General features: G+C 39.5%; 7 protein-coding genes across 14 annotated transcripts in view; 3 read left to right on the top strand and 4 right to left on the bottom strand.

Moving 5' to 3' along the window:
* Window positions 1-878: 878 nt before the first annotated feature.
* On the top strand, window positions 879-2,658 carry LOC135125898 (U4/U6 small nuclear ribonucleoprotein Prp31). Its single transcript, XM_064051643.1, has 4 exons — window positions 879-1,288; window positions 1,339-1,543; window positions 1,594-2,212; window positions 2,279-2,658. Exons 1-4 carry the CDS (start codon window positions 955-957, stop codon window positions 2,606-2,608), a joined length of 1,488 nt encoding a protein of 495 aa, XP_063907713.1. The 5' UTR covers window positions 879-954; the 3' UTR covers window positions 2,609-2,658.
* LOC135125899 (dolichyl-diphosphooligosaccharide--protein glycosyltransferase 48 kDa subunit) lies at window positions 2,605-4,214 on the bottom strand. Its single transcript, XM_064051644.1, has 5 exons — window positions 4,019-4,214; window positions 3,728-3,966; window positions 3,427-3,681; window positions 3,243-3,377; window positions 2,605-3,192 (listed from the first exon to the last, which is right to left on the bottom strand). The coding sequence occupies exons 1-5, from the start codon at window positions 4,200-4,202 to the stop codon at window positions 2,644-2,646; spliced, it is 1,362 nt and encodes a 453-aa protein (XP_063907714.1). The 5' UTR covers window positions 4,203-4,214; the 3' UTR covers window positions 2,605-2,643.
* A 115-nt stretch (window positions 4,215-4,329) lies between these two features.
* On the bottom strand, window positions 4,330-5,414 carry LOC135125902 (gamma-glutamylcyclotransferase-like). The gene is made up of 3 exons (XM_064051652.1): window positions 5,184-5,414; window positions 4,999-5,132; window positions 4,330-4,948 (listed from the first exon to the last, which is right to left on the bottom strand). Exons 1-3 carry the CDS (start codon window positions 5,286-5,288, stop codon window positions 4,657-4,659), a joined length of 531 nt encoding a protein of 176 aa, XP_063907722.1. The 5' UTR covers window positions 5,289-5,414; the 3' UTR covers window positions 4,330-4,656.
* Window positions 4,892-25,832, top strand: part of LOC135125903 (complexin) — a 256,204-nt gene continuing 235,263 nt past the window's right edge. The window contains exon 1 of the mRNA XM_064051656.1: window positions 4,892-4,978. The gene's annotated coding sequence lies outside the window, so the exon portion shown is untranslated. The remainder of the gene's footprint in view (window positions 4,979-25,832) is intronic.
* LOC135125900 (ester hydrolase C11orf54 homolog) lies at window positions 5,497-7,115 on the bottom strand. Of its 3 annotated transcripts, none has more exons than XM_064051647.1 (8): window positions 6,994-7,115; window positions 6,737-6,819; window positions 6,590-6,688; window positions 6,366-6,541; window positions 6,151-6,318; window positions 6,003-6,099; window positions 5,777-5,943; window positions 5,497-5,722 (listed from the first exon to the last, which is right to left on the bottom strand). In XM_064051647.1, exons 1-8 carry the CDS (start codon window positions 7,020-7,022, stop codon window positions 5,549-5,551), a joined length of 993 nt encoding a protein of 330 aa, XP_063907717.1. In that variant the 5' UTR covers window positions 7,023-7,115; the 3' UTR covers window positions 5,497-5,548. The 3 variants fall into 3 exon arrangements, with proteins under 3 accessions (XP_063907717.1, XP_063907718.1, XP_063907715.1); XM_064051648.1 differs by having other exon boundaries at window positions 6,737-6,873; window positions 6,994-7,079; XM_064051645.1 differs by lacking the exon at window positions 6,994-7,115 and adding an exon at window positions 6,874-6,968.
* LOC135125901 (serine/arginine-rich splicing factor 7-like) lies at window positions 7,255-12,605 on the top strand. Of its 4 annotated transcripts, none has more exons than XR_010279977.1 (5): window positions 7,255-7,433; window positions 7,533-7,729; window positions 11,074-11,266; window positions 11,509-11,762; window positions 12,226-12,315. XR_010279977.1 is itself a non-coding variant. In XM_064051650.1 (5 exons), the coding sequence occupies exons 2-4, from the start codon at window positions 7,537-7,539 to the stop codon at window positions 12,440-12,442; spliced, it is 603 nt and encodes a 200-aa protein (XP_063907720.1). In that variant the 5' UTR covers window positions 7,255-7,433; window positions 7,533-7,536; the 3' UTR covers window positions 12,443-12,481; window positions 12,534-12,605. The 4 variants fall into 4 exon arrangements, 3 of the variants coding, with proteins under 3 accessions (XP_063907720.1, XP_063907719.1, XP_063907721.1); XM_064051650.1 differs by lacking the exon at window positions 11,509-11,762 and adding an exon at window positions 12,534-12,605 and having other exon boundaries at window positions 12,226-12,481; XM_064051649.1 differs by lacking the exon at window positions 11,509-11,762 and having other exon boundaries at window positions 12,226-12,605.
* On the bottom strand, window positions 12,754-24,382 carry LOC135125879 (protein Skeletor, isoforms B/C). Of its 3 annotated transcripts, XM_064051615.1 has the most exons (9): window positions 24,225-24,382; window positions 22,848-22,988; window positions 22,590-22,771; window positions 21,319-21,481; window positions 19,927-20,186; window positions 17,687-17,786; window positions 14,633-15,822; window positions 14,445-14,585; window positions 14,272-14,389 (listed from the first exon to the last, which is right to left on the bottom strand). In XM_064051615.1, the coding sequence occupies exons 1-9, from the start codon at window positions 24,283-24,285 to the stop codon at window positions 14,360-14,362; spliced, it is 2,268 nt and encodes a 755-aa protein (XP_063907685.1). In that variant the 5' UTR covers window positions 24,286-24,382; the 3' UTR covers window positions 14,272-14,359. The 3 variants fall into 3 exon arrangements, with proteins under 3 accessions (XP_063907684.1, XP_063907685.1, XP_063907686.1); XM_064051614.1 differs by having other exon boundaries at window positions 12,754-14,585; XM_064051616.1 differs by lacking the exons at window positions 14,272-14,389; window positions 14,445-14,585; window positions 14,633-15,822; window positions 17,687-17,786 and adding an exon at window positions 17,835-19,758.

The raw sequence follows: 25,832 nt of genomic DNA, 5'->3' as shown, positions 1-25,832 counted from the left end.
ATAGTTTGGAAAATGTAAATGTGGCCAAAGTTTTGAACGATATCGTATTGATGAAGGTGACAGCTTAAAAATGTATGCTTTTTGTTTTTCATTATCTTATTTAATATCTGACAACATTTTTTATATTTGTTGCAATGATGTGAAAGTCGTTTGTTTCTATGCATCTATTGTTTGTCTTTTAAAAACCAACATCAGTTACTTCATGTTGATGGATTATGAATATCTTTAATGATTGACGGTTTAATTCTTACCAGTTGACACAACCGCATCAAGAACAAGATCACATTGCACATTCAATGATGAGAAAACAATTAAGTTTGCTCCTTTCTTGGATAGGACTACGACGCGAGAACTTTCATTATATTTGTCAATTTTCTGCATTTCTTCAAAATTGAATTTATATTATAAGTATAACTTGCCACTGTAATGCTTTTTGAGGTAAACTGTGACAATGATGGATCACAATCCTACGTTAAAAGTCGCTTTAAACATTATTTCATTCAGCTATTCTGTTACGTTTCGTTCGTCAAAGGTAAACTGTTTTTAACATCGGCTCAGTATTAAAAAATATATAATAATAATTTTAATATGCTCTTTGCATAGTTTACCCGGTTTACCCCATGTAGGTAAATCAAATCTAAATACCTTTCACCTTCAAATTTGAAAGCTGAGAATTTAACAATGGCTGGGGTCTGGGAAAGATAGTTAAATACATAAAAATTTACCATTTCAAATTTGTACGTATGCTCTTTTCTTATTCAAGTAAATTTGTTTCAATTTTCGTAACAAGTGAAAAATTTAAAAATGACTTAAAGACTCGACTCCTGCGCCCTCTATGAGAGAAGAAGCACTAAAATCATCCACTGTGGCAACGTCGCTTTATCGCAACGTCAATAAACGACTGGACATAACCTTAAACAATAAGTGTGTGTGACCGTGTTTATTTTGTGAAGAATGTCTTTAGCTGACGAATTATTGGCGGATTTAGAGGAAAACGATCAAGATGACTTGGATGACGGCCTGGACCCTGAAGAAGAACCCGAAATCAAGGAAGAAAAACCAGATATTAAAGATCTTCTAGTTCAAGACACAACCCAAATTAATTCTGTGAGGGAACTCTGTAAACTAAGAGACTCTAGGAAATTGCGATCCATATTAGACCAAATCGAACAATACGTGAAAAAGGGACGCAAAAACTTTGACATTATTGGTCGTGTTGAGCTCGATCCAGAATACCAACTCATCGTCGAGGCAAATAACATAGCTGCGGATATTGATGCAGAAATTGGTATGTACGTCACAATAACCACTAATTGTACCAACGTAACATTATTCTAGGTACCGTTCACAAATTTGTACGCGACAAATATCAAAAACGCTTCCCTGAGTTAGATTCCTTGGTGGTGAGTCCCCTCGAGTATGTCAGAACAGTGAAAGAGTTAGGGAATGACTTAGATCAAGCAAAAAATAACGAAATTCTGCAACAATTCTTAACCCAAGCCACTATTATGGTGGTGTCAGTTACAGCGTCAACAACACAAGGGTAAGGTAAGCATTGCACTCATTCCAAATTCTCTTGATATTATTTTTCAGGACTCTACTCACAGATTTTGAGAAACAACAAATTGACGAAGCTTGCGATATGGCGGTAGATCTCAATAACTATAAATTAAAAATTTATGAATATGTAGAGAGCCGAATGGCTTTCATTGCTCCTAATTTATCAGCAATATTAGGAGCTTCAATTGCAGCAAAAATCATGGGCATTGCTGGAGGTTTGACGCGATTGTCAAACATCCCGGCGTGTAATGTGCAACTTCTGGGACAACAAAAGAAAACTTCTTCGGGGTTTTCACAAGTGAATATGTTACCTCATACTGGTTTCGTTTATTATTCAGAAATTGTGCAAAACACGCCCCCTGACTATAGAAGAAAAGCTGCGAGATTGGTGGCTACGAAATGTACTTTAGCGGCACGGGTTGACTCAAGACATGAAAGTAAAGATGGAAGTATTGGTAGGATGCTAAGAGACGAGATTGAGAGGAAATTGGACAAAATGATGGAACCGCCCCCTGTGAAGTTCGTAAAGCCACTTCCAAAACCCATTGACCAGTCAAAGAAAAAAAGGGGTGGGAAACGGGTGAGGAAGATGAAGGAGAGGTATGCTATGACAGAGTTACGGAAACAGGCGAATAGGATGAACTTCGCTGATGTAAGTATGGGGTGTGGTTTGTGTTTTGATTGGGTAATTCATCAGTGGCATTTTTATTGGTTGTAGATTGAAGACGACGCCTACCAAGAAGACTTGGGGTATAGTAGAGGCACTATAGGCAAGGCGGGCACAGGTCGTGTCAGGCTACCACAAGTGGACGAAAAAACCAAAGTCAGAATATCAAAAACTTTACAAAAAAATCTACAAAAACAAAATGTTTGGGGCGGTAGCACAACTGTCAAAAAGCAAATATCAGGAACTGCCTCAAGTGTGGCTTTCACGCCCTTACAGGGTCTTGAAATAGTGAATCCACAAGCGGCAGAAGTGAAAGTGAATGATTCTAGTGCTAAATATTTTTCAAACACGTCTGGGTTTTTCAGAGTTGATAAAAATTAATGTAACAAAATCTTTATTTAAAAATGAAATAAAAATTAATCGCCTTTGGATTTCTTAACTTCATCTTCTTTCAAGTGTAAGAACACAAACGAAAACAGGAAAAGTCCACCCATCATGGAGAACGCTCCTGCATAATATGGGTATGCACAGTTAATGAACCTTTCATACTGTGTATGTTGTAGAGGTCTCACTGAGACTTGTGTGGTGTTGTAAATTCTAGTGTATCCGACTCTATCATAGTCGACTTTGAATTGATACACTCCATACACATCAGGTATTTTGAATCTAGCTTCATACTGTTTTCCTTTCTTTTGTAAGTTAGTACGGACGAAAGGATCAATTCTGACAAACTCAAGTTGTATGTCGTCGGCACTGAAGGGTTTCCATTCGCCATCTTCAAATATGTCGATTTCTATTTTATAGATTACGTCTTCCATTATAGTGTACGCAGATGGGGGTTTCTCTTCACCAACTCGACTATGTTTGACGGATCGGACTCTTAATTGGCCATGCTCTTTGAAAACCCATTGACTAATGGCGAATGCCACATCTCTGTTACCAGAAACATCAGATTTGACACCACCCTAGACAACATAAAATTAATTGCAAAAATTAACGAACGTGATATAATTACTTGAGCTTTTTCTACTGGAGCTGTGAAGAATTCATCTGAGAAGAAGGAAAGCGAGCCGCTGAAAACGACTCGTGCGTTATTACGTGCTTGCAGTCCTGCTATTAGAACAGTGTCGCGCCCAACGGCATGGGGGTACTGCAATATATAATGTCAATTTAAATTAATATGTAACAACTGCTATTACTTCTTTAATGGCTTGCTCAGGAATATAACTGTAGGCGGTACTTTCCGCGGACAATAATGGCAAAACTAGAGGATTTTCAGGGTCGGCTAAAATACCAGTTCCTTGGTAAAGCAAAGGTTTTACATCTTTCCTCGATCCCACTATAACAGGGGCATCAATTAAGTTATCTGGAGTGATTACGAGTTTGGTATGTTGGCCCTCGTCGTTTACGTCATAGTTCAAATGGTCAATCACAAAAGCCCCTTCTTCATCAACCTACAATTTAATCTAGTATTTTTTTACTATGTGGATGAATTTTAACCTCAAATCCACACTCTGAAGCAAGCTCGCGTAAAACATCCCCCGTGCCACTATTCCCAGCCACCAGCACGTTGCCCCCGTCATCAACAAACTGAGTGATCGTATCAACGTTGAGGGTGCCCCCAAATTCTTCAACGGCAGGTGCAAAAATTATTAAGTTTTCATACAAGTATTCTCCGTATTTGGATAAAACTAGAGACGAATCGTCGGCGATTTTAAAGCTCAGGTTGTAGCCTCTTTCTAAAATGGAGATTTGCCGGTGACATAACCTCAATTCTATCAAAACTGTTACCTTGCAAAGATTTGAAGAAAATTGAATGGGTTTCGCGAATCACTTGATTATCGAGGAGGACTAGGGTGTTCCCTTGGGATCTCACGAGGGAGAAAAGGGTAAAAATTAAGAAAAGAAATAATTTCATTTTGAACATGTACACGTCACACCCCGAAACCCGAAACGTCACCTTTCTGAAGGACATGGACGCCACTTACGATCAACTCACGAACTATTTTATATCGATTTTTTTATATAGAAAATATAAAATTTACATTTTATTATCTTTGAACGGTGAAAAATAAACTGAGGAGATGTGATAAGATAAAACATTATGTAATGGGGTTACGATATTTTATTTTATGAGTTCGCGGAAACTTTGAATTGGCGACATGACGCGCACTATGGAATAATCTACGACAAACTATTGATATTGACGAAATAATCTAGGTTCGGCTAAAAAATTATAAATAGTTATCTTTTTACCTGTTATTACAGTAGTTTCTCACAGATTTTTTTATAAACGTTTAAAAATTGAATTACAGTTCTAGTACCAACCACCACAACGCAAAGTCCCTAGTAACAATTTCACTTTTTAAAAGCTGAAGACGTCTTTAGAATAATCGTGTTTGTTTTGTGTTTTGTGTAAAAGCAACGTTTTAATTTATGTTAAGTGCTACGTCGATGTCCACTTTGCCGCTGTAACCGTTATCAGGAACCCTCTCCAAGAACTGTTGGTACTCCTCAGGTATGTTAGATTCTTTAGCTCCGGCCTTAATAATATTCAAGTATACAGCAGACGGCTGCCTATCTTCGGCCAAGTCCTCAATTTTTTCAGTAACAGACGGAATTACGCATTGTTGGTAAACACGGCATTTTTTGCTGCTACCATCGGGCAAAATCACATCGACATCTAACGGAAAGTAGATTTTATCAGGGACGCCTTCTTGTCTGTGAGAAACGAAAAGTAGAAGAAGCAAGGTTTGCAATGTTTGTTTAACCTGTCTAAAGTTTCCATGTGTTGTAAATCAATCTCCCAGATAGCCCCCCAAACATGTCGTTTTTCGTTTTTGGCTATGGTTGCGGATGCCCCACGCCAACGTTTAGAGTACTTTAGAAAGTCAAGTTGATAGTTCTGCAAGGGTTACAGTAGAATAACACATATACACAAGTTTGTTTTTGTTACCATTAATTTGCCGATTCCGACTCTCACTGCGCTGGGGTTATTTATATGAATTCTTTTAGCTAATAGGTTGCTCCCGTACGCAAAATAGAGAAAAGTGCTCCCCATTGCCAAGCAGCGTTATTTTTTATCCAAAGATATACTCAGCTTAGAAGAGAGGTTAGACTCTATTGCGCCTGCTAAAACTGTTACTATGCTTTTGTCACAATTAACAAACTAGAAGTACAACAGTATTTGTTATCACTGAATTACTATTATTTGTTTTAGAAATCTGTTCAGTGACGTCACTAGTCTGCAAACATTAACTTCAAACATATTAATTTTAAAAACGTTTATTTTCCCATTTTATGAAACATAATCAGTATTAATCAGTCCCTGCCAAACTGGTGGGTTTCTACAGGTCTGTCAACTCTATATATTTCTTCACCAGTGTTGAAATATCCCAGGTATTCCACTGTGTCCGGGGTCACATCAATATGGTAGTGGCCAGCCTCACCGTGGTGGCTGAAACTATGAAAATGTTGAACTCTCAAATCCAAACCCTGAAAAAAATCATTAAGTTTACAGTTGTTTCTGTAGGCGATTGTGTTTTTTACATGGTCGTTATTAATGAGAGTGCCTACAGTAACCAAAGGGGCACTCATGTTGTAGAATTTCAGCCAATTATTCAGTTTCTCGTCAGTGTTAATAGGAGTTTTGGAAAAGTCTCGCATGACGTGCTGTTTCGCTTTACCTTCTTTAAGCAAAAATACACCTCCAAGCCCTAGAATTAAAATCCTTTTATTAAAAAAAAAAAAAACAAATGGATAGTAGAGCCCATACCTACAACTTTATCTGTATATTCGCTGACCAAAGTCTCTCTGATGGCTTGTATAAAATCTTTTTCCCCAGTGCGTTTTTTAGCGTGAACTTTCAAAACCTAAACGCGGTAATGTTTTATTAGTAAAAAAACTTGGTTAAATAAAATTACTTTTCCAGGCTCTCCCTGGCTGAAGAACAGGTTGGCTAATAGCGCAATCCTTGTTTCGCTATTTGGCAGAACTTCCTGTATTGGCACTTCTTCATTCTTGGGGTCAACTTTAGAAATTCTTGTTTGTTGGTCAACTACCCCTTTGGCAATATTCAAGTTTAAAATTCCCTAAACAAAACACCAAGTTTGGGTTTCACCTGATATAAATCACTTACTTCACAATTAACTCCTGCATAAGGATGGGGTCCAGCACCAGCGCCTATTATAAAAGCGGGATCTGCTCCAATCAGAGGAGCGATTTTCTTCAAATCATAAACTTTATCTTTTTGAACAAGAGGAAGTAAATAGGGAACTCCCCCAACTTCAACTAATTTTGTTTTACCACCAAGACCTAAAAAGTAACGCTAGTGATGGTTTTGTTGAAGTTTTGCGAACTCACCTTTCTTAGCAAGGGTAAATGGTTGCTGCGTCAAGTCTGGACAGTCAACCACTTCCACTGTTACCTCCTCGAAGTTGTTTTTAAGCCCTTTGTTTAAAACTGTGGAAATTTAAATTAGTGGTGCTTTTAGGGATTTTGGTCACCAACCTTTAGCAAGTTCTTCGAGGGGTGGGGTGTCTAGGGGTTTTTTTTCAATGTTTAATGTATCGTAATTTACAGACATGGTGCTGCTGCAATGAATTCAGTGTTTAGTAAAGGTCAGAAGCCCAATTTACCAACTTAACCTAGAATTTACAATTATTATACCAATTATTAAAAAAAATGTACTACAATAATGAGACATTTCTCAGGTAACGACATAAAAAAATTATGTTGGTGTCGGAACCGAAAAGCGTGCAGCTTACCTAAACTCTTGTAAAAAATTAATTAACATGTGTTAAGTAGAGGTCAGATATCAGTTATCGCTTTTACTATCACAAGTTCTAAATTCGTAACGCAGATTAAAATATTACATGCTTCATGAGAGAACGTGATTTGATTCACTTAAGGTCACCAGATAACGGGTTTTGTTTTTTTGCCTTTTCACTCCTGCATTGAAGCCCGCGACTCCAAATTCAAATTTCCCGCGGTTCGGTTTTATGTTGGCATCCCGTCACGTCAACAAATCTCCGGAACCCGATTGGTCGATGCTCTCGCTCCTTAAAAATGTTAAGAAGAGGTTTATGTCGTTCCTCTTCATAATTTCTAACACATTTTTCACGAATTTACAAAAAACCAAAAATTGGTGATCTTGCCTTGACGTATATGTTCTAGTGTTTAAATAAACGAAAGATTCATTTTCAAGGTAAGTATTTCCTGTACTTACGGGTGTAAACAAACACCGGGTGCGTCCTTGGCGATCAATAACTTCTGTTGAGTTTCGTGTTAAGTTTGATTTTTTCAGGAAAATGTCGCGCTATGGATCTGATTGTAAAGTTTATGTGGGAGATTTGGGCAATAGTGCCTCCAAGCAAGAATTGGAGGATGCTTTTAGGTATTATGGACCTCTGAGGAATGTATGGGTTGCTCGAAATCCACCAGGATTCGCATTTGTGGAGTTTGAGGATGCGAGGGACGCCGAGGATGCAATAAGGGGGCTAGGTATGCAAAAAGAAAAGAAATTACGAAAAAGCTACGTGGTCATTGAATTATGAATGACCACGGAGGGGGGTGTAACCCTACTCTGATTATTTTTTGCTAGGTTATTATGCGTTAATTGGTCAAAGTTCATGAATATTAAGCTTTTTTATCTTTTGTTCTATATGCAAGGTAGACTTGTAATTTGATTTTACCACAATTTAAATTTTGCTGGCACAGGCATTTTTGTTGTGTTTGCTAAAGTAAGAATATTTAAGCAAAATGGTTGGAATTATTAAATAGTAATTTGCATCTTCATTTGTATTGTTGATTTTATATTCTTTAAAATCAGCATTTAAAGTATGTACGTAAGTTTAAATTAAATATATGCATTGTGTGCGTATTCAATGATGATAAAGCGTTTGTTGAATACTGTTATACCTTAGAACTGGAACTTAGATAACATTTGATAGATGAAAAATGTTTTTTTCTCTTTTAGTTTTTCTAATTTTTTCCCAAAAATTAATTTGCATTGTCATAAAATAATACGTGCTGAAATTATATCTTAAAGTGTTTATGATTACAGTAATTAAGTTAGTATTGTTTAAAGCGATATAGCATGTTTACTTAAATTGTGTAATGTCGGATTTCAGTTTAGAAAATATATAAAAAGTGTGCTAGAATTTGATCTGTAAATCCCATAAAAGACGCTAAGGTAAATATTTAAAAATATTTTAATTGCGCTTTAGTTTAATATATTTCTTTTGTATTTTGCTCATTAACAGTATGATCTTACAGAAAATGTTAATTTATTTTGTAACATTTATTTTTTAAACTTGCATAATCGGTTCGAGTCCAGGAAAAATAGGTGTAAATTCATGAAAAAATATCCAAATAGCTATCGTAAAACTTAACATTCTCTACAAAAAAGGTTCAATTAAGGTCGATGATAGAAACTGTGTGCCACAAAAGAAAACTAAATATGTTTTAAATAACTGATGTAGACTCTACAGATAGCACGCTTTTCAGTTTTGTTTTGCACTAATTTTGAACATATTGCGCGCAAAATGTGCAAATAATTTACGCATTTTCGGAAGTTTTATTTTAAACCTACTTTAATTTTTTTGGATTTTTGATAAAATGTGGTTAAATATTATAAATTGGTTTAGTTCAGTTTAATTTCGTGGAGGATTGAATTGATAAGTCTACAGGATCCTACAGTATTATTTGTTTTACCCTGCATACATAAAAGAAGCATATTTTTTAACTTTTGCTTAAAAATAAATTCAGCTTTCCTCGAATAAGCGAGTACTTTTATATTTAAATAAAGTAATGCGGTGAAAATCTTTGGAAAAGATCTGGTTTGCTGATTATTTTAATCCAACTTTTCTTTTGATCTTTTTACTGTATATATAAGTGATTTCGAGGAACACGCCGCATAAATGTTTCTTTTGTTTTATGTATTTTTTAAAAAGCCGAAACAATTTCAAACGTTTGTGATGAAATTTAAACTTCCTCGCAAAGGTGATAAAAGAATATTATTTATATTTAAATTGTGACTACATTTGTCACCGTGATCCTCTATCTACCACGCAGTTGTCATGAGATTCCAGAATAATAAAATTTGCAAACACTGTTGCTTGTACTAGCAACGTTGTTTTTATATCTACTAAAATTTTATGCCCTGTGAAGTTAAAAATGACAATAACTGTAAACAGACCCTAAATTACATCGTACGAATGGTACATTTAATGGTAATTTTACAAAAAAAAATAAAAAAATACCAGAGCTGTATGCGTATGTGTATTAAAAAAGAAACAAAGTGTGATGTCTTGCTGTTTTGTAAATAATTTTTCCATTTAATTTTTGTGGGTGACAATTGTCTCCCCTATATTTTTACCAAAGGTTAACCAGCCGGGTCCTTTTAGAATCTTCACTTCACTAACCCTTTTATTGTACCGTCCAACCTCTCATCATCACGTTATAAAATTTTGGTGCATATAATTATTACGTTTTAAGTGTACAAAAATGTTGCGCCAGCATAGTTGTGTTGTTCAGAAACACTACTTGTCAGTTGATACAAAAATAGTGAGAATATGCGGAGTGTATATTTGGCGTACTGTAAAAAAGGAAAGTTTTTGGAATGGGCCTTTGTTCGTACTGTTTCATAATGGTCGTTGGCAACAAAACAAGTTCATTTAATTTGTTTTGAAAAGTTGTTTTTAGCATAGGAGTGACACGTAGGGTTTATCTGAAACATTCCGACTTGCAGTTTTGGTTCACTGAAGATGTTTTATGAATATGATATAATAGCTAGTGTTGAAATTGCAGCAAAGATCGGGTGGGTCTGGCCATAGAAAATTAAAAATTAATTTAGCCACTTGACTCTTCAATCGTTCTATTTATTACTATTAATGAATTGAAATTTGTACAGCCTTCATTGGCCATTTTTGCAATCGTACGAGTAATAATTTGGGTTCAAACTAACTAAATTAGACTGGAACGTTCAGTGCCATTTCCTCAAAATATTAAGATGCATCGATGAAATAAAATAAAATATATTAGAGAGTAAACAGATCCATTTGTTGATATTATTGTGAATAAATAAAAATAGTTATTTTTGATTTTGATAAACATTCGAGAATACAAATGAATTTCGCAATCGAGTATCAAACAACCTTTTTTCGAAAACTGCACAGTTCCACATTAGCGGAAACTCAAAAAAGAATTACGAGAATCCAATAAAATCAAAGCAAAGAAATCAAGTCAAGTAAATTTTTGAGTCAAGACGATCCATAGCGACGTAGCAAACAATAAAAATCAGTTGTTTCAAAAACTCGTTTTGGAGCTGCAATTTTATAGTGTTTTATTAAAAAATGAGTTCTGAACGAGGTTCTGAAAGTAAAAATGAGTTACCACAAGAAGTTTTCGAAGCGGCACAAAGTGGGGTGTCGCCCACTAAAAATTCAACGAAAATGTCAACATTTGAAGACAGCTTTCAAAAAAGATTGTTTTGTTGATTTTCTGTAAAATTATGTAAAACTACAATTTTTGAATTATATTTAACTTAAATTGCAAGGGATCGAAAAGGGTTTCATAGTATTTTTCAATAACTTGTAAATGTGGTCTTATTATTTGTTACATGGTATTGGGACAAGGTGTGCAAGTAAAACTAGGTTTTCTGTCACCGGCGTTCGAAATGTGGCTGAATGTTATCATTTTTCAGATCTAAGGTACAAAAACCGTGTTGCATTATCAAAATCTGCTTTGATTAAAAAGGTTTTAGTTTTTCTAAAGTATGAAACATTTCGAAAATTTCAAGAATTAAAATTTTGAATTTATGTAGTAACATGTCCTTTTTTTTGTAGATGGGCGCACTATATGCGGTAGGCGCGCTCGGGTGGAAATGTCCAACGGGAAGAGCGGCAGCGGCCGTTACAGAGGGCCGCCGCCGAGATCGCGAGGCCGACCTTTTCACCCCGACGACCGCTGTTACGAATGCGGGGACAGAGGGCACTACGCTCGCGACTGCCATAGATACAGACGTGGCGGACGGCACAGGTGCGTGTGATCATGGTCGAGAGATTCATTCATTAGTGACTTAAGTCAGTTAAATAATTTGTTTTCTTTTTATTTTAATTTTTGATTTTTGACTTGCTGTACAACTGGACCGAGTTTTCTTTTTGGTTTTTGTTTTCAATAGTGAGGAGGGTCCAGTTGTGCAGTGAAGGGCGTATAAAAAGCGAGCCGCCTGGCGGTGTACTGTGTGAGGTGATTGGCTGACAGTGATGCCATGTTTATAGGTATAGTCTGTGGCCGATAGTAAGGTAAAGCGTTGAGTTCATTCTCGTCTCGTTGTATGCCTCTCCCGCTGACTACTGCGTAGAGCTGCCACGTAGTACATCGCTCACTCTGTCTGCACACGACTGCATTATACATACGAGACTGCTAGTGAGCCAGTGAGTTACCAGCTCTTTCGGGTGTAGCCCTACCTAGTTGATTTACTCTACCTCTACCTACAATGTTAACTTCACGTCTCACGAGCTCACAGACAATGGTAAAAACTTACATCTAAATATCTCTCTTTAACATTTGACTCGATTCTATCTACCTACACAATTAACAAGTTTTGACAAAACGACAGTGCCAGTCGCTATATTATTGGAGCTGCAGAACAAGTCAATTCTCGATTCGCAGCGCCAATAATACTTGAAATTAGTCCTCTACTTTTTGATTGTGCCGCGCTTTTATTAACTGCAGTCGTGACACTCGAAATTCAACAGGCCATTATAAAAATTTCACACACTTTTTCGTTTCAGGTTAGTATTTCACCTTTTTATTACCCAAATTGTACTCGAGGAACGATTCAGAACAATAACCAGTTTCGTACTTACTCGTAGCGACCTAGTCTCCGAATCGATTCATTTAAACAAAACCCTTTTTCTTGCACTTACGTTTTGTTTAAATGAAATTATAAACCCACTGTCGTTTTTCACGTTACTCTCCTTCTGTGTTGACAGGTCACGCAGTCGCTCTAGAAGCCGTTCGCGTGATCGCAGGAGTCGTTCCCGAAGCAACTCAAGATCTAGAAGTAGATCGCGTAATCGTTCTAGATCGCGATCCGGATCTGGGAAAAGAAGCAGGAGCAGATCACGCAGCGGCGATAAAAATTCTAGATCTAGATCACGCAGTCGTTCCGCACCTAAAGAGAATGGGAACGCCACAGAGAAAGATTAGGACCAATGTTGTTTCGTTTCATTTGATCGTGTTTTTTAGGTGCGTGTTTGAGTTCATTTTTGTATTCAATTGATTGCCATTCATTTTGCAGTAATGAGATGCACTTGTATTACTAGAAGTGTTTAGTGTATAAAGAAATATAATCACACTTGATTGAAAAAAAGTTAAATGTTTTATTTGCACGGCACCAGAAAAACGGAACTCCGAGAATGTTGCGAACCGATTCGACATAGACGTGCATATACGTGTCGTGACTTTCACGTTTTTCAGCGACTCAAATTGCAAATAACTGAAGCGACAAAAAACCCACATTTCATTAAACTAGAAATCTTTTATTTACACACAACACAAATAAAACTTACAACTATTTAACAATTAAAGTAAAAAAGTGAAATTAGCTATTCTCTGACGGCACCACATCACCCTTGGATCTCTTCTGCCTCACGCGACTCAGCCTCGTGGAGCTTCTAGGAGGACTTTCCAGATCCCTGGTGAGACCGCGATTCTGCAACTGCGGCACCTTTTGATTAATAATCTCGGGGTTGAGTGGGGGCAGCTCGCCCTTGAAAGGTGCGAATTGGGGTCGTGCTTTAATCAATTCCGCCGCTTTCGAAGCCCGCTGGTCTAAAATGCTAGATCGATCGGCAATTTTTGCCGTGAGACTAGCACCGGACACCCTTTTTCCGTCGTAAGTCACCACGACGTCCGGTGGGGACGCTAAATCTATTTTCTCCGGTCCTTCGATGTCGATATTTGAGGGTTGGCGCGACTGACTTATCTGCGGAGGTGTGCCTAATGGAGGCAAGTAATAGGATTCTACTCTTTCGGCTGCAGCGGCCACCGGCTCGTCGCTATCTTCCTCCGGAATACTTCGAGAGTGTTTGATTATAACCTTCTTGATGTAGGGTCGTTTGTGTTTGAGTTTGTCAATGGGGGATGGGACGAACACGGGTTCGAAAGACTGAGGGGGTAGCGGCGGCCTTTCGTGATCGATAACACCGATCTCGCTTTCGTATTCCAGGTCGGGTTCGTCGATACGTTTTTGGATTTCTTTGGTGATGATGGGTTTAAAGCCGCTTTCGATGATGACGGATTCGGGACGAAAGCCGGTGTTCTGTGCGGGTTTTAGTGAAAAGGGGGGTTTGAATGGTTTCACCACTTCCACCGCTGACGAAGAAACCATTTGCATGTCGGGCTCTTTCTCGGTGGAGGCTTGTTGCGGGGAGATTTCTACGTTTTTCGCTGTAATTGTTGGTGGAGTTGTTACGATTTTGAGTGGTTTTGGTGGTGGTGGTGGTGCCATCGCAATTATGAAGGTCTGCGGTCGTCTCAATTTTGTGTGAGATTCCGAAAGGTGCAGTGGTTCCATCAGAGGTCTTTTATGAAATACTTTCATTGGTGGTCGATAGATGTGTTTCTTGTAAGGTGGAGGACGCAAGACCATCGGTTGGTAAGGCCAACGTTTCGGAACAGAAGGCCTGCGCATTATAAAGTTAGTCTGATGCATAAAAGGAGGAACAAAGAAACTTTGGTTGGTTGGCTTAATGTTGGAAGACGCGCCAATTACTGTGTCGGTAAGCGTTTCGGTAGAAGTTATAGCGGCAGCGGTAGTGGAAGTAGTAGTAGTAGTAGCAGCAGCAGTAGTAGTGGAAAGTGGAAGAGTAGATTCTTTTGGTGCTTCTGGAGAAATGTCAGGTCTGAAAATCTCTCTAACCGATTCTAAAGGAGGGCTGGGCTTGAAAGACTGTTGGTATGGGGTGTAGAAGGGATTATCGTAAGTAAATGGGTTATACGTGGTAAATACTGGTATATGGGCCATGTAGATGGACGTAGGAAGTACTTCTGGAGTTTGGATAAGGAATGGTTCGTGTGTTACGGGCATGACGTCGGAAGTTTGGATAAAAATAGGTTTATGTGTTACGGGAGAGACGACCCTCTTTTCTGAAACTGTTGTATTATTCTTATCTTCTTTGTCTTCGACAATTAAAGCATTTGGTTTTACCCTTGTTTCAATCCGAATCGACGGACTTTCTTCAAGATCCGGCGCAGGCACAACCGAAGCTTCAGGTTCGCTAGCGGCCGTTTGTTCGTCACATGAATCGTGGACGTTTATTTTCCAACCCAAATAACGATGAGTGAAGCACTAAAACATAATCATCAGTTCAAGTTCTTGTGCTAAATACCAGTTACCTGATAGTAGACGGTGTCGGGAGTATTCCTATCCGGCGTCCACTGAATAACACCCGGCTCTCCTTGATCACATTTCAGCTCTAACGTTCTTTGATAAGCGCCAAACGACTCAAAATCATCAGCTTCTAAATCTCCTTGTTGGGTCCAGTGGCAAAGACGTCCAGTACCCGTAGGCTTAACAGTGCCGTCTTTAGCAACAAGAGCTCCAGCGAAAATCCTGACGTTCTTTTTTTCCTCGGCAGTCTTGTATTCGTAGCCGCCCACAGAATCGTCAGTGATGTAGAACGGATGGTACTTCGCGGCAATTTCAGGATCGAAACCGCCCTCTACCACGAAAGTGTACGTTTTGCCTCTGACCACGTTAATTTCAGGTATCAAGAGTCCGTTAATGTACCAAGAAATGCCCCAACCGACGTGACCAGTGATGGCGGAATACCCTCTCTTACCACCAGTCGGACCCATCTGGGCGTAGAAAACGCCGTCTTCGGGTTCATAACATTTAATCGATGGTATATCCCAAGCGTTTCGTTTTGCGACAGGCGCCGGTGTGGGCACTGCCCTCACATTGTTATTTCCTCTTTTGGTATTACCCCTTCGTTCCGTTTGCCTGGTTCTTGACGCACTTCTTTCGTTATCAACTGCTGGGGCTTCCTTCCGATTACCACCACGTCTTCTTTCGGTGTTTCTGGACCGCGAAGGTGCCGCAGTAGTGGTTGCAGGAGGCGCTTGTGTTCTCATCGATGGTTGTTCTGCTTCGGGCATGGGGCAGTTCCATTTGGCCGGGCGGCCGAAATCCAGGAACAGGTCACTTTTGGTGTAGTGGGTGTGGAAAGACACCTCGTTTCTTTCATTGAGTGGTCCGATGGCCCAGATGACGGCTTGCGAACGATTGGTGTGAATTTGCCTGTCAAATTCATCGGAGGGCTTCAGTGGGCGTTGGTAGGTCACTATTGAGTAGCCGTTGACCATGGCGCTGTTCAGTGGTCGGACGTCATTGGAGTTTTCTCTAAATCGGTTGTCGGGGCACGCTCCGGTACGACCCGTACATTGCGATTTGGACTCTAGGTAATAATCCTCGGCGGAGCCTTTTAGGGTGTCTCTGTCCACCCAAGCCACCGCAACGTCACCACCTATCATTTCGTTGCGGGAGTCGTCGCCCGAAAGTCCGAAAGACATGTACTCTCTGTCTTCTGGAATATAAATAGATTTTCATTAGAAACAAGAGGATGGTTCAGGGGTCTGCGCGAGGACCTCAGTTGTGCATAATTAATTCTAGTGGTTAAGTAAGCATATCGGATGAGAGGCTGTACGGTTAGGTAAAAGAACAAATTGGTTAATTTGGCTTCGGGTGGTTAATATTTTATGCACTTTAACCCGTTTGATAGGCAAACGATTTTAAATTGAAAAAAGCGGTCGCATAAAAGTGAAATGGACTTTCTCTCTCGTCGGATCGGTCGTTAAACTTGCGAGTGGGTAGTCAGGGACATTGTTATATTTCAAAGAGGTGAAGAAAGCGATTTTTACGAAACGTCGTCGTCGGATGTCCTTGGTCGTTACGTAAGTTAGGTTCGTGCCTCCATAAATCATAAAATTTTTCGAAAAGAATGATAGTATAATAACAGAGCTATGAAAAAGTCATAAAACGGAAGAATAAAAAAAGTAATAAACGTGGCAAGGGATAATATTTGTACGTGATGTCACTGTCTTTTCGAAGTTATGAATTCAGTAGTTGCAATTAAGTTGTTTTCCTCGTTTTGTCTACAGCAAATTAGGAAAAAATCTCGTTGATCGATCGCGTGGCGATGGAAAAATGATTGGGTAATTTTAACGCGATTAATTCGATTGGACGTTTTGTTGAAGACCGATTCCAATCGAAAAAAGCTGCAGGAAGTTTGAACTTGGATTGAATTACCGGCTGATTAATAGCCGAATGTAATTTCTTGTTTACAAATTTTATTAATTGGTTTTGAAAATGTCGACCATTAACAAACAGGAAAAGCGGGCGCCCAATTAAGGCCAATTGTAAAAACTCTACAGAAAAAAACGAATGTTTTTTTAATTACCAGATTGCACAATTTTTGTTGTGTCGGGTCAATACACCAACGAGGGGAATTACGCAATACCCTCTTTGTATTTTTCATAATCGCGTATTGTCGGTGATAGATCGCACGAAAATGCAAATTTCCTTGCACTTTCCTGCGGTTAACGGAGGGAAGTTTTTTCGTTCCGTGAACTTTAACTCTTATGACTTGGGTAATTGACATCGAGTGTGAAGCGGTTGGTCAGGGACGGTGAACGGATCGATCGGTATAACTCTCATAAATAAACTAATTTGTAAAACTATTGTTAGTTCTAACCCAATTAACTTTTGATGCGTGCGTTTGTCTGATATGGGAGGTAGGTCGTGTACAAATTAGCATGATCTGACGGCCATAATCGGCACAATCACGGCTGCTTTATTGTTCCATTATTTACCAAATGGATGAGGCAAAAGTTCACGGTCGGGTTGCTGACAAATCCTGACCGTCGCACAGAAATGTTAAATTTGCGCTTTCCTCCAATTAGATAAAAGTATCACTCAGAACCCGTTCTTTCTGTACTTTCTCCAGAACATGTGTATTTTTTTGAATTCTTCGCGTAGCACGTTTCCGCAATGTCTGTTTCCGGCAAATTGCATTAAAATGTCCCAAAATTCCAGCTTCCGCCTGTGTTAGATTACATTTTCATAATTTAATCAGCACGTTTCGTGCATACGCATTTTATCACTTCGCGTGTCCCTATTACGCCACCCCGACTCCTACATTTATTACATTGAAAATGTCCCCGGTTCGCGCCATTTTCATTTACATCTGTCACGAGAAATTTGTCCGCGATTTGTTAGAAATAAATTGTGCAACCTTATCTGCAAGGCTATGCCATTTTTCCGTCCGATGTTAAAACAATAAAGTGAGGGAGCGTCGTCACGTAGGTGGAATTTTGGTGGAGGAGCCGGTTTACAAAGAGGTCAATGTCGCAACGGCATGAGAAGACTTCTTCTGCACCCACAAGACTTACCCAATTTTGCAACTAGTTGCAACACAATGCTGTCTCCTGCGACCGCCCATCGCACCTCAAATGCCAGGTCATCGTACAGAACTTCGCAGTTGAGTTTCGACTGAAACAGACGAATCGCGTGAATGCGGGGAGGATTCGAAATGACGTGTGTCTTTGTACAAAAAGCCTTTATTTAAAAAAGTATAAATTATAAATAAGTATAAAAAAATACAAGTATAAAAATATATTACAGCAGAGACTGGCCTCGGCGAATTTCATGCACGCTCATTAGTTTCAATTAAAATTTAATCTCGTAAACCCCCTAATATAATAATTTCGATTATTGAATCATCTACGACCGCGACCTAATTTTCAAAAATCAATCATCCACCAATGCACGAAATCCGAGTAAAGCTTCGAAAGTTATAGAACTCTGTGGCTTTTTTTAAACTAAATTACACGTTTGTTTTTTTATTTTTTGGAAAAGTCACACCTGAAACTACGTAAATGTCAAAAGTTGCGACCTCGGGCTATTCGGAGGGACACATTTTTGTCCAACCTTGTACGAAAAAGGCCATCACGAATCTGTTCGATTGTGCGAAATGATAATTTTATTCTAACCTTAATCTATTTTCAAGGTGAAACGTTAAAGTGCATTCAGGTGAGACCGTTTGAGTATTTATAGCATAGCCTCGAGCTTGCGTTCGTTCCTCAATCAATTTCAAATATCACGCGAAAACCGGTATTAAGTGAAACAAGCCTAGGATAATACTGCCCATCACTGAAGTGTCACATAAATATTAGAAATAAATAGTTAGATAAAGCTTGAACTGTACAGGCCGCAACTCACGACGCAGGAGGGAGAAACACCGCGGTTAGGCTCTTCAAACATGCAGAGGTTCAGTGGCGAATCTAAATCTCATCTCGAGAAACAATCCGTAATTATATACGATTACTTCGTACCCGGCAGTTTGCATCCGTAGTAGTTAGTACACTCAATCCGGCATGAGACCGTGCATTTTGGGTAGTTATCATGTTTTTTTTATTTTTGCAGTTTTCGGGATTATCTTGAAAATCAGGGTGCAATTTTTTTTTTCATTTAACTCCGTAACCGTGAGTCTGAGGAAAAAGTTGTGAGAAAAATTTTTATTAATAGCTTTTTGGCTCAACGTTAATAATAAAAAAGTTATGAGCGAAAACATTGAAAAACTAGGGGACGAAAACTTAGGGACCAGGGAACTACAAAAAGTAGACGGATTTATTATTAGATTGCACAGTTATGTTGTAAACTGGTTTGGGAGAGTTAAACGATAGTTAAGAAAAAACTAATGCATTAATACAATAATAAAAATTCAGTTGGGTAAAACGGGGACGAGGGGAATGAAAATGGGACAAGAAGAAAGACAAAATAACTGCACTCTATTAAACCCAACACAAACTATCTATCCAAAATGCACGGTTGCCTATTTTTGCACGCCGAATTGACTGGCCTCTAGAGAAATTCGTCGAAGAGAGCGAGCTCACTGGGTTTTGTACGGATCACTGGGAACGAATTCCGCGTGCAAATTGCCGGGGACGACCTGTGCTAAAATTGTCCCTAAAACCAGTCGCGCTGTTTCTCCCACCCTCAAATCGTCCCGCTTCTATCCGAACGACGCGTACGCGTTTTGGCCCCCGGGGGCCAAATCGAACCTGTTGTGCTGTCGATTCAGCTGCGCTTTAATTTGCTGTTCCTCTAGCAACCTCCGGTTTTGCAAAAACTGATTGTAAGCTAACTGCTCCTGATACTGCCTCTGTTGCAAATTTAGCGGAGTGTATGGAATCGCTTGCCGCTGTTGCGTTTGGTACACGTTTTGGTCGATTCTTTGCTGTGCTTGCTGCTGGCGTAGTTGTTGTTGAGCGAAAATTTGCTGCGGCGTCAACAACTGCTGTTGTTGTATGGTAAAGGGTAAAAAATTTTGACTCGGTTGTTGTTGGAAGAAATTATGGAATTGACGGTTCGGTCGGAAGGTGGTCGCTTCTAATTGTCCCCCCACTAGTGGCACACGGGGCCTGGACACCTCTCTCGAGATGTCAAAGTTACGGGGTCGCTTCTGTAACAACCAGAAACATTGTTAGTTTCTTCAATGGGAAGGACAATAGCAGAAGCAGAACCACACGACCAGCAGCAGAAGCAGTTAGGATTAATTTGGAGGCCAGAACTTTGCTGTAATTTTCAGAGCACAACGCACGTCGCCCCACAGAACTTAACCCTGTCCTACCTGTGGGCTAACTCCTAGCATCTTCAGCGACGGCGGCACGTTGAGGTTCGACGGGATTTGGACGTGGCCGAAGTCGACGGTGAAGGCCTCACACCAGATGCCGAAGTGGCCGATATCGAACACGGTCAGGTCACCTGGCAGCGTTAAGACGACGGTTTTGTGGTCGTACCTGCGAAGAGGTACTTCTTTGCCATTTTCGTCCGGGACCCTTATACCTTGCGGCGACGGTTTCGCTCCTCGCCCCACCCAGAATTTCGCATCTGCAATTAAAAAAACAAAGTGCTCAAACCGGACAAACTTTATTATGCCACATTAATCGGTCTACAAAAAGTAGGACTGTGTTTGTTGTTGCTGAAAACTGGTCGCGGGTCCATTAACCTCGTAATATTAGCTTTGGTATTTTTATTGTTGCAACACGGCTGTTTTCGACACAATGGTCTCTAACACCGGCTTTTGTGGCGTGCAACGGTCGGCGAATTGCGGGTTTTAAGTTGGAAGTTGGCAACAATGGAACGATTAAAACTTGCTTAAGAGCACCCTGAAGTGCGCTTGGTGTTAACGTATTTCTGTAAATTGTGTTGATTTCGAAGCTATTGTTTGCACTTTGCCGATAAATACTCGACGGGAACGGAAAGCTCGGCGTCTCAAGTGTTGACTTGTTCGTTGCGACTGACTGGCAATGAGGTGGCGCCAGCGTCCAGCAGTCACGACTCGAGTTGTACCGACATGCTATTTAAAGACATCCGATGTAAACAATTGCTTTTCGTGAATGAACTCGAGGTCGTGTGGCCCCCTTAACAAGGAAGCAACACACGAACTCACTCCCGAAAAAAACGATAGGAAATGTCAGTAGGAGACCTTGCCTACACATCTTCACATCTTTATTTACATACAGTGCACAAATAAAAGATGCATTTATTAAGAAAAAACTGTTTACACGTTGCGACCTCGGAACGACCGCTCTTCCATTTTCAGAAATCGTTACGTAACACAGTTCCTCTCGAAATGCCACTAGCGTTCCTGCAAATTGTGTTATACGGTATCCGAGATTGTCTCTTCCGTAATTATTATGGATCGTCTTCGCGAAAAGCTTCCTCCCAGCCAATAAAATGCATTTGTGCACTCTACAAATCCGATCCCGAATTGCCCTCGTACGAGACTCTCGGAATTGTTTTCTAACATGTTTCGCCGTCAAGACCATTCACCATAAATCAGTGACTTTTTACCCGGAAAAGCACCAGAATTCAAAGTATCAACGGCGTCACGTACTCACAGCCATCAACTTCAATGGTCGCTATGTCAACGTAATTTATATCTTGCATGAGAGTGCGAAGGGGCTCGGGTAAATACTGCGCGCTTTTAACGGATAATCAGAAAAACGTAAAATCTCACCTGGGGCCTCTCCGTCGTACGATAAATTAGGGACGAGCAGAGTTTGCGCGTCCACGAGGACGATGGGGTCAGAGGAAATGCCGTGGACACCCTTCAAAGCGTCGATTTTCTGAGGGCGGGGGTAGTCGAAGTTGCGAGGGATTTTCACGTCGCCGAAGTTTACCTGAAACGCAACGAAAATATCAAGAAATAGAAAAAACGCACACTTTTGAAGTTATTTCCGGAGATGTATCTTTTTTGACGAAATTTGCTGTAGTTTCTTTAGCGTTTCCACACGAAAAAATTGAAACGTCTCGACGGACTGAAGGAGAAGGAGTGATTATAAAATTGCAATAAACATAATTTACGATTTTTTTCCATGATCGTAATTCGCACAGTAACAAAGCCTGTTGGTTCAGGTGCATGGCGAATATGCTAATGAGTTTATTTATGCCGTCGGCGGCATTATTTATGATCCTACGCGGAAAAGGAAATATTTCGAATTCCAGCAGTTGATGTGCAACGTAAATATTCGCTTTATGAGGGATAATTAGCATAGAGTTGCATAATTGTGGTTGGGTTAAGAGATGGCGCCAGGGTTCGTCACTCACGCCCTTAAGTATACCGAGATTGTTAAGTCGTCTTCACATAATCGCGATTTATAACGTGAGCAAGTCCGGCGGGAGGTCTTCACCTCGAGCCAAGTTTTTATGGTTTGAATGAAATCTTGTTTTCAGAGTTTATTATTTAACAAGTGATTTGGTCAATTTATCATTACGTGGCTACGTCCACCCTGGTGTAAATGTTGATAAACAAACAAAAAGTCGTTTCGTGTTTGCTTAGACAATGCTCGGTCACCCGTGCCACGATTGCGAAAACAATGATTTTATAAGATCGCGTTGGGAAATCTATTGTAAATATCGCAGATACACAAACGGTGTCTCCATTCATGGTTTCGTTAGTTCTCATTTGAATATTTGGTAATCCGTGAAATTTATTAATGAAATGTTGCAACCGGTGTCGGTTCTGGCCTGGATGTCATTGCCAATAATACAGCGGTTGGCGAATTCGCCAAAATCGTCACCCTTTCTAGCTCGTTCGTCCAAATCACGAAACGTTTAAAAATTGAAGGCCGTTTTTCTGTTCATTATGTAAATGAAATTCTATAGCATAATTATTAAAATCTCGGGAAAGAGATGAGATATGCATTATATTTAAATTGCTAATCCGTGTATTTAAATTTCGGCAAAAACGTTATTTTTTTCCAATGAAAATTTCACCAAGGTCGTTACCTCAAACTCCTCGCACCATACGTAGAAGATCTTGATGTTGTTAAGGGTCTTCCCTTCGGGCAAAGTCAGTGTGACACCTTCCTTTCTGTACTTTCGGATCACCTCGGGGCTCCCGTTTTCGTCCTTAAGACGGAAACCTGATCTATCGGCGGTTCTTCCCGTGCTGGCGTAGAAGTACGCAGCTGAAAGGAAAAAAAACACCTCGAGGTTTGTTCGAATTTTCACTTTTCGCTTCACTTTCTGAAGAAAGTGTATTACCTGGGCCTTGGCCGTCGTAAGTGAAATCTTTCAGGTATAAAGTTCGCCCGTCGACCGCGTATACTTCGCCTGAGACGCCGTGATGTAATTCGGAAAGTTTTCCGAGGAACTTGCCATAATATGGGGCGCCGTAAACTGCACCTGGAACAGATAACCCTATTTAAAATCGGACCCGATCGAATCAGTTTTCTCGATTTGAATCAAATAGAGAAACTTAGCAACAATTGGCAGGAAAGTGGAATCGTGGCCTTCTAGTTGCGTAATCGATTGTGTTGAGCATCTTTCATTATGTTGATGTAACGCCCACTCGACTAATATGCTAATTCTTGGAAGAAAGAAGGTAACGAGTCAATCCACTTTTGAGCTGGCAATTTTTAAATTGTCCATTGCGTGCAATTTTCCGCACTGAATCACCCAAGGGATGCGTATTAAGCGCGTCTACTTAATATTTTATGCTTTCACGTTCTCTCCACGATAATTGTTTTTTTATTTGTTAGTAGATTGGCAACACTTCATTCTAGATCACATCTAAATGTCAACTTCAATTCCGAACAGGATCAGAATTTCCCCAGAGTTCGATAAATAATTAATGGTCGTTGATGCTGTACCTTTTTTTTGGGGAGGGAGTTGTGCATCAAGGAAGCTAAGAAACTTTCATAAATTTTGTTTTTTTTTTGTCGACTGGCTTCTCTTATATCACACTAATGGCAATGGTTATATAATTGACGATCGAATGGAGATGACAAACGAAAAAATAATAATTTTACAATTGTTTAGGTGTGCAACTAGTGAAAGTGTGTTAGTAATCCTCGGCGCTTCTGGACTGAACTTTTAAAGTAGGTAAATATGTTTATGTTTTCTTTGTAAATAATACCATGCGAACGATGCCATTTCATCCGCCAGGTTTATAATTGCACATAATTGTTGTATGCAACGTTTTGCACCTGACAAGAATCTAGGTGAGTGAGCAGTTAGGCACCTGAAGCAACGACGGCATCCCTACTATAAATTTGTTCAGACGCAGGGGATCTGTCGTTAGAAAAAATAGAGGAAACTCGATAGAATGAAGAAGAGCTGGGGGTTTTTAAAATAATTTTTCTATAATTAACCGAAAAAAAAAAATTCCCGTTGCACCCTTTTTTCCGATAACATATTTGGTGGTGAATGTGGTATAGCTACAAGAACAAAAAAAACGGTACTGCATCAAAGAGAAAAAGACACGTTTGGGCCTTAATATACAAAATTTAACCATATGAAAAAATTAATTAATTAAAAAAAAAACGGCAAAAATAGGAGCGAAAATCGGCCGCCCGTAAAAGGAAGCGCGACGAAGAGTCAAGGTTGCAAATCTTCGAACTCGTTTCGCAATACACTTACCAGCAATCCAACAGATAATCACAAATGCAACAACGATGGGCCTCATGGTGGCCGTCGTCATGTCTGCTGCACGACTGAACTCACAAGCACTGGCTGAGCACCTTCGATGTCTTTCACTTAAATTTCATATGTTGGAAACGTGTACAAGAACTGGACAGTACAACTATTATGGACCCCTCTCCTTTTGCAATCTCATTTTATACATGTATTTCTCTCTTCGTTGGTTTTGTTGCATTAGAAACCACCCCGAGTAGAGGGGACGTTTCAGATGATTTATTGGCGTCGTTATGGAAAAAATTGTCCGTCATGGTTTTACGATTTTTGCGTTAATTAATCGAGAATGGGGACGAAAGTTTTGGCAGTTTTCGTCGTAAAGTTGCAGTTCGCCTCCGGGAGGTCTTATTTCGTTGTCTTCACAACTTTTCTAATCCGTTTAATATCGAACGAATTTGGAATTCCGTCCCTTATCGAAAAAGTTTCTAAAATAGCTCGAAGGTGTGCCATCGAAATTAGCGTGAAAGTAACATTTTTTTTTTAATATTGGATGTTTACATTATCGCTTTCGTTGTCCTTGAACCCGCACTCACTTTTCTGTGCACTCGAACTAACCTTTGACGCGAAAAGGGCGCTAATGCCATTTTTAATCCCAACAGGAAGCTTTGTTTGGTTGTGAGCGATAAATTTAATAAATTGAGGACTTCCGGAAGGTCAATTCGAAACAACAAAATCATAATTAGCAAGGCTGACATAATTGTTAGAGACTCCAGTAATAAAGAGAAAGATCTCAATTTTAAGGTTATAGAGTGAACGTTCCATCATCATCAGGAAGTGTACTTGTAAAACATTTTTTGAAACTACTCAAGTATGATGCTCGATTTGGGTCAATAATGCCGTCGAGAATTTGAATTTTTCTCATCAATAATACGAGCGTCCTAGAATTCGGTTGTAATTTATTGATGATAGGACGTTTTCGTTGCTTTCGAGTGATTATCACTTTTGACGATTTCGATTCATTGCCTTTGAAGGAATGCTTCAACATTAGTGGTCAATTATTGAACAAATGGAATTAATCGAGGCTGTGTTAACGGGATGAGATGACGTGTCCCGTTAAAGTGCCAACCTTGATTCGCAAGATCAAGAGTGGATGTTTACAAACTTCATAATCATATACTTACAGTCGGAGCGGAACAGTTTTTGACGCAGCAGCGAGAGGTTCAGAGCGAATAAATGAAGCGGAAGAGAAGTCAGAAGAAGAGGGCTTTATAGAGCTGGTTTTTATAGTTCTAAGCCGGGGGAATTGACCTCCGTTTTGTACCCTTTTTTTGACAGGGTGCGTTTCATGCTTGAGTGTACTAGAATTTGTACATAGAAAAATGTGGGGAAAAAAGTGAAACAAAGAAGAGTAGGCACTTTGAAGCTTGTAAACCCCGCCTTTAACGACGTCTTTTCACGGAGTCAAGATTTGATAAGTATCCCACAGTGTCGGTTACGAAATTGTCTCGTTTTCCGTTTCTGCTTTAATTTATCACGGAATCTCATTTGGCATTTAACAAATTAGACCAATTACGTAAGTGTTAAAGGTAAAAAGTGTCCATGAAACTTATAATT

Source organism: Zophobas morio, unplaced genomic scaffold (genome assembly GCF_036711695.1).
Source record: "Zophobas morio isolate AGI-343-1 ecotype UQ-CSIRO unplaced genomic scaffold, CSIRO_AGI_Zmor_V1 ptg000009l, whole genome shotgun sequence".
NCBI lineage: Eukaryota > Metazoa > Arthropoda > Insecta > Coleoptera > Tenebrionidae > Zophobas > Zophobas morio.
The sequence above is the reverse complement of the archived record's forward strand: the minus strand, read 5'-3'. Positions and strand labels throughout refer to the sequence as shown.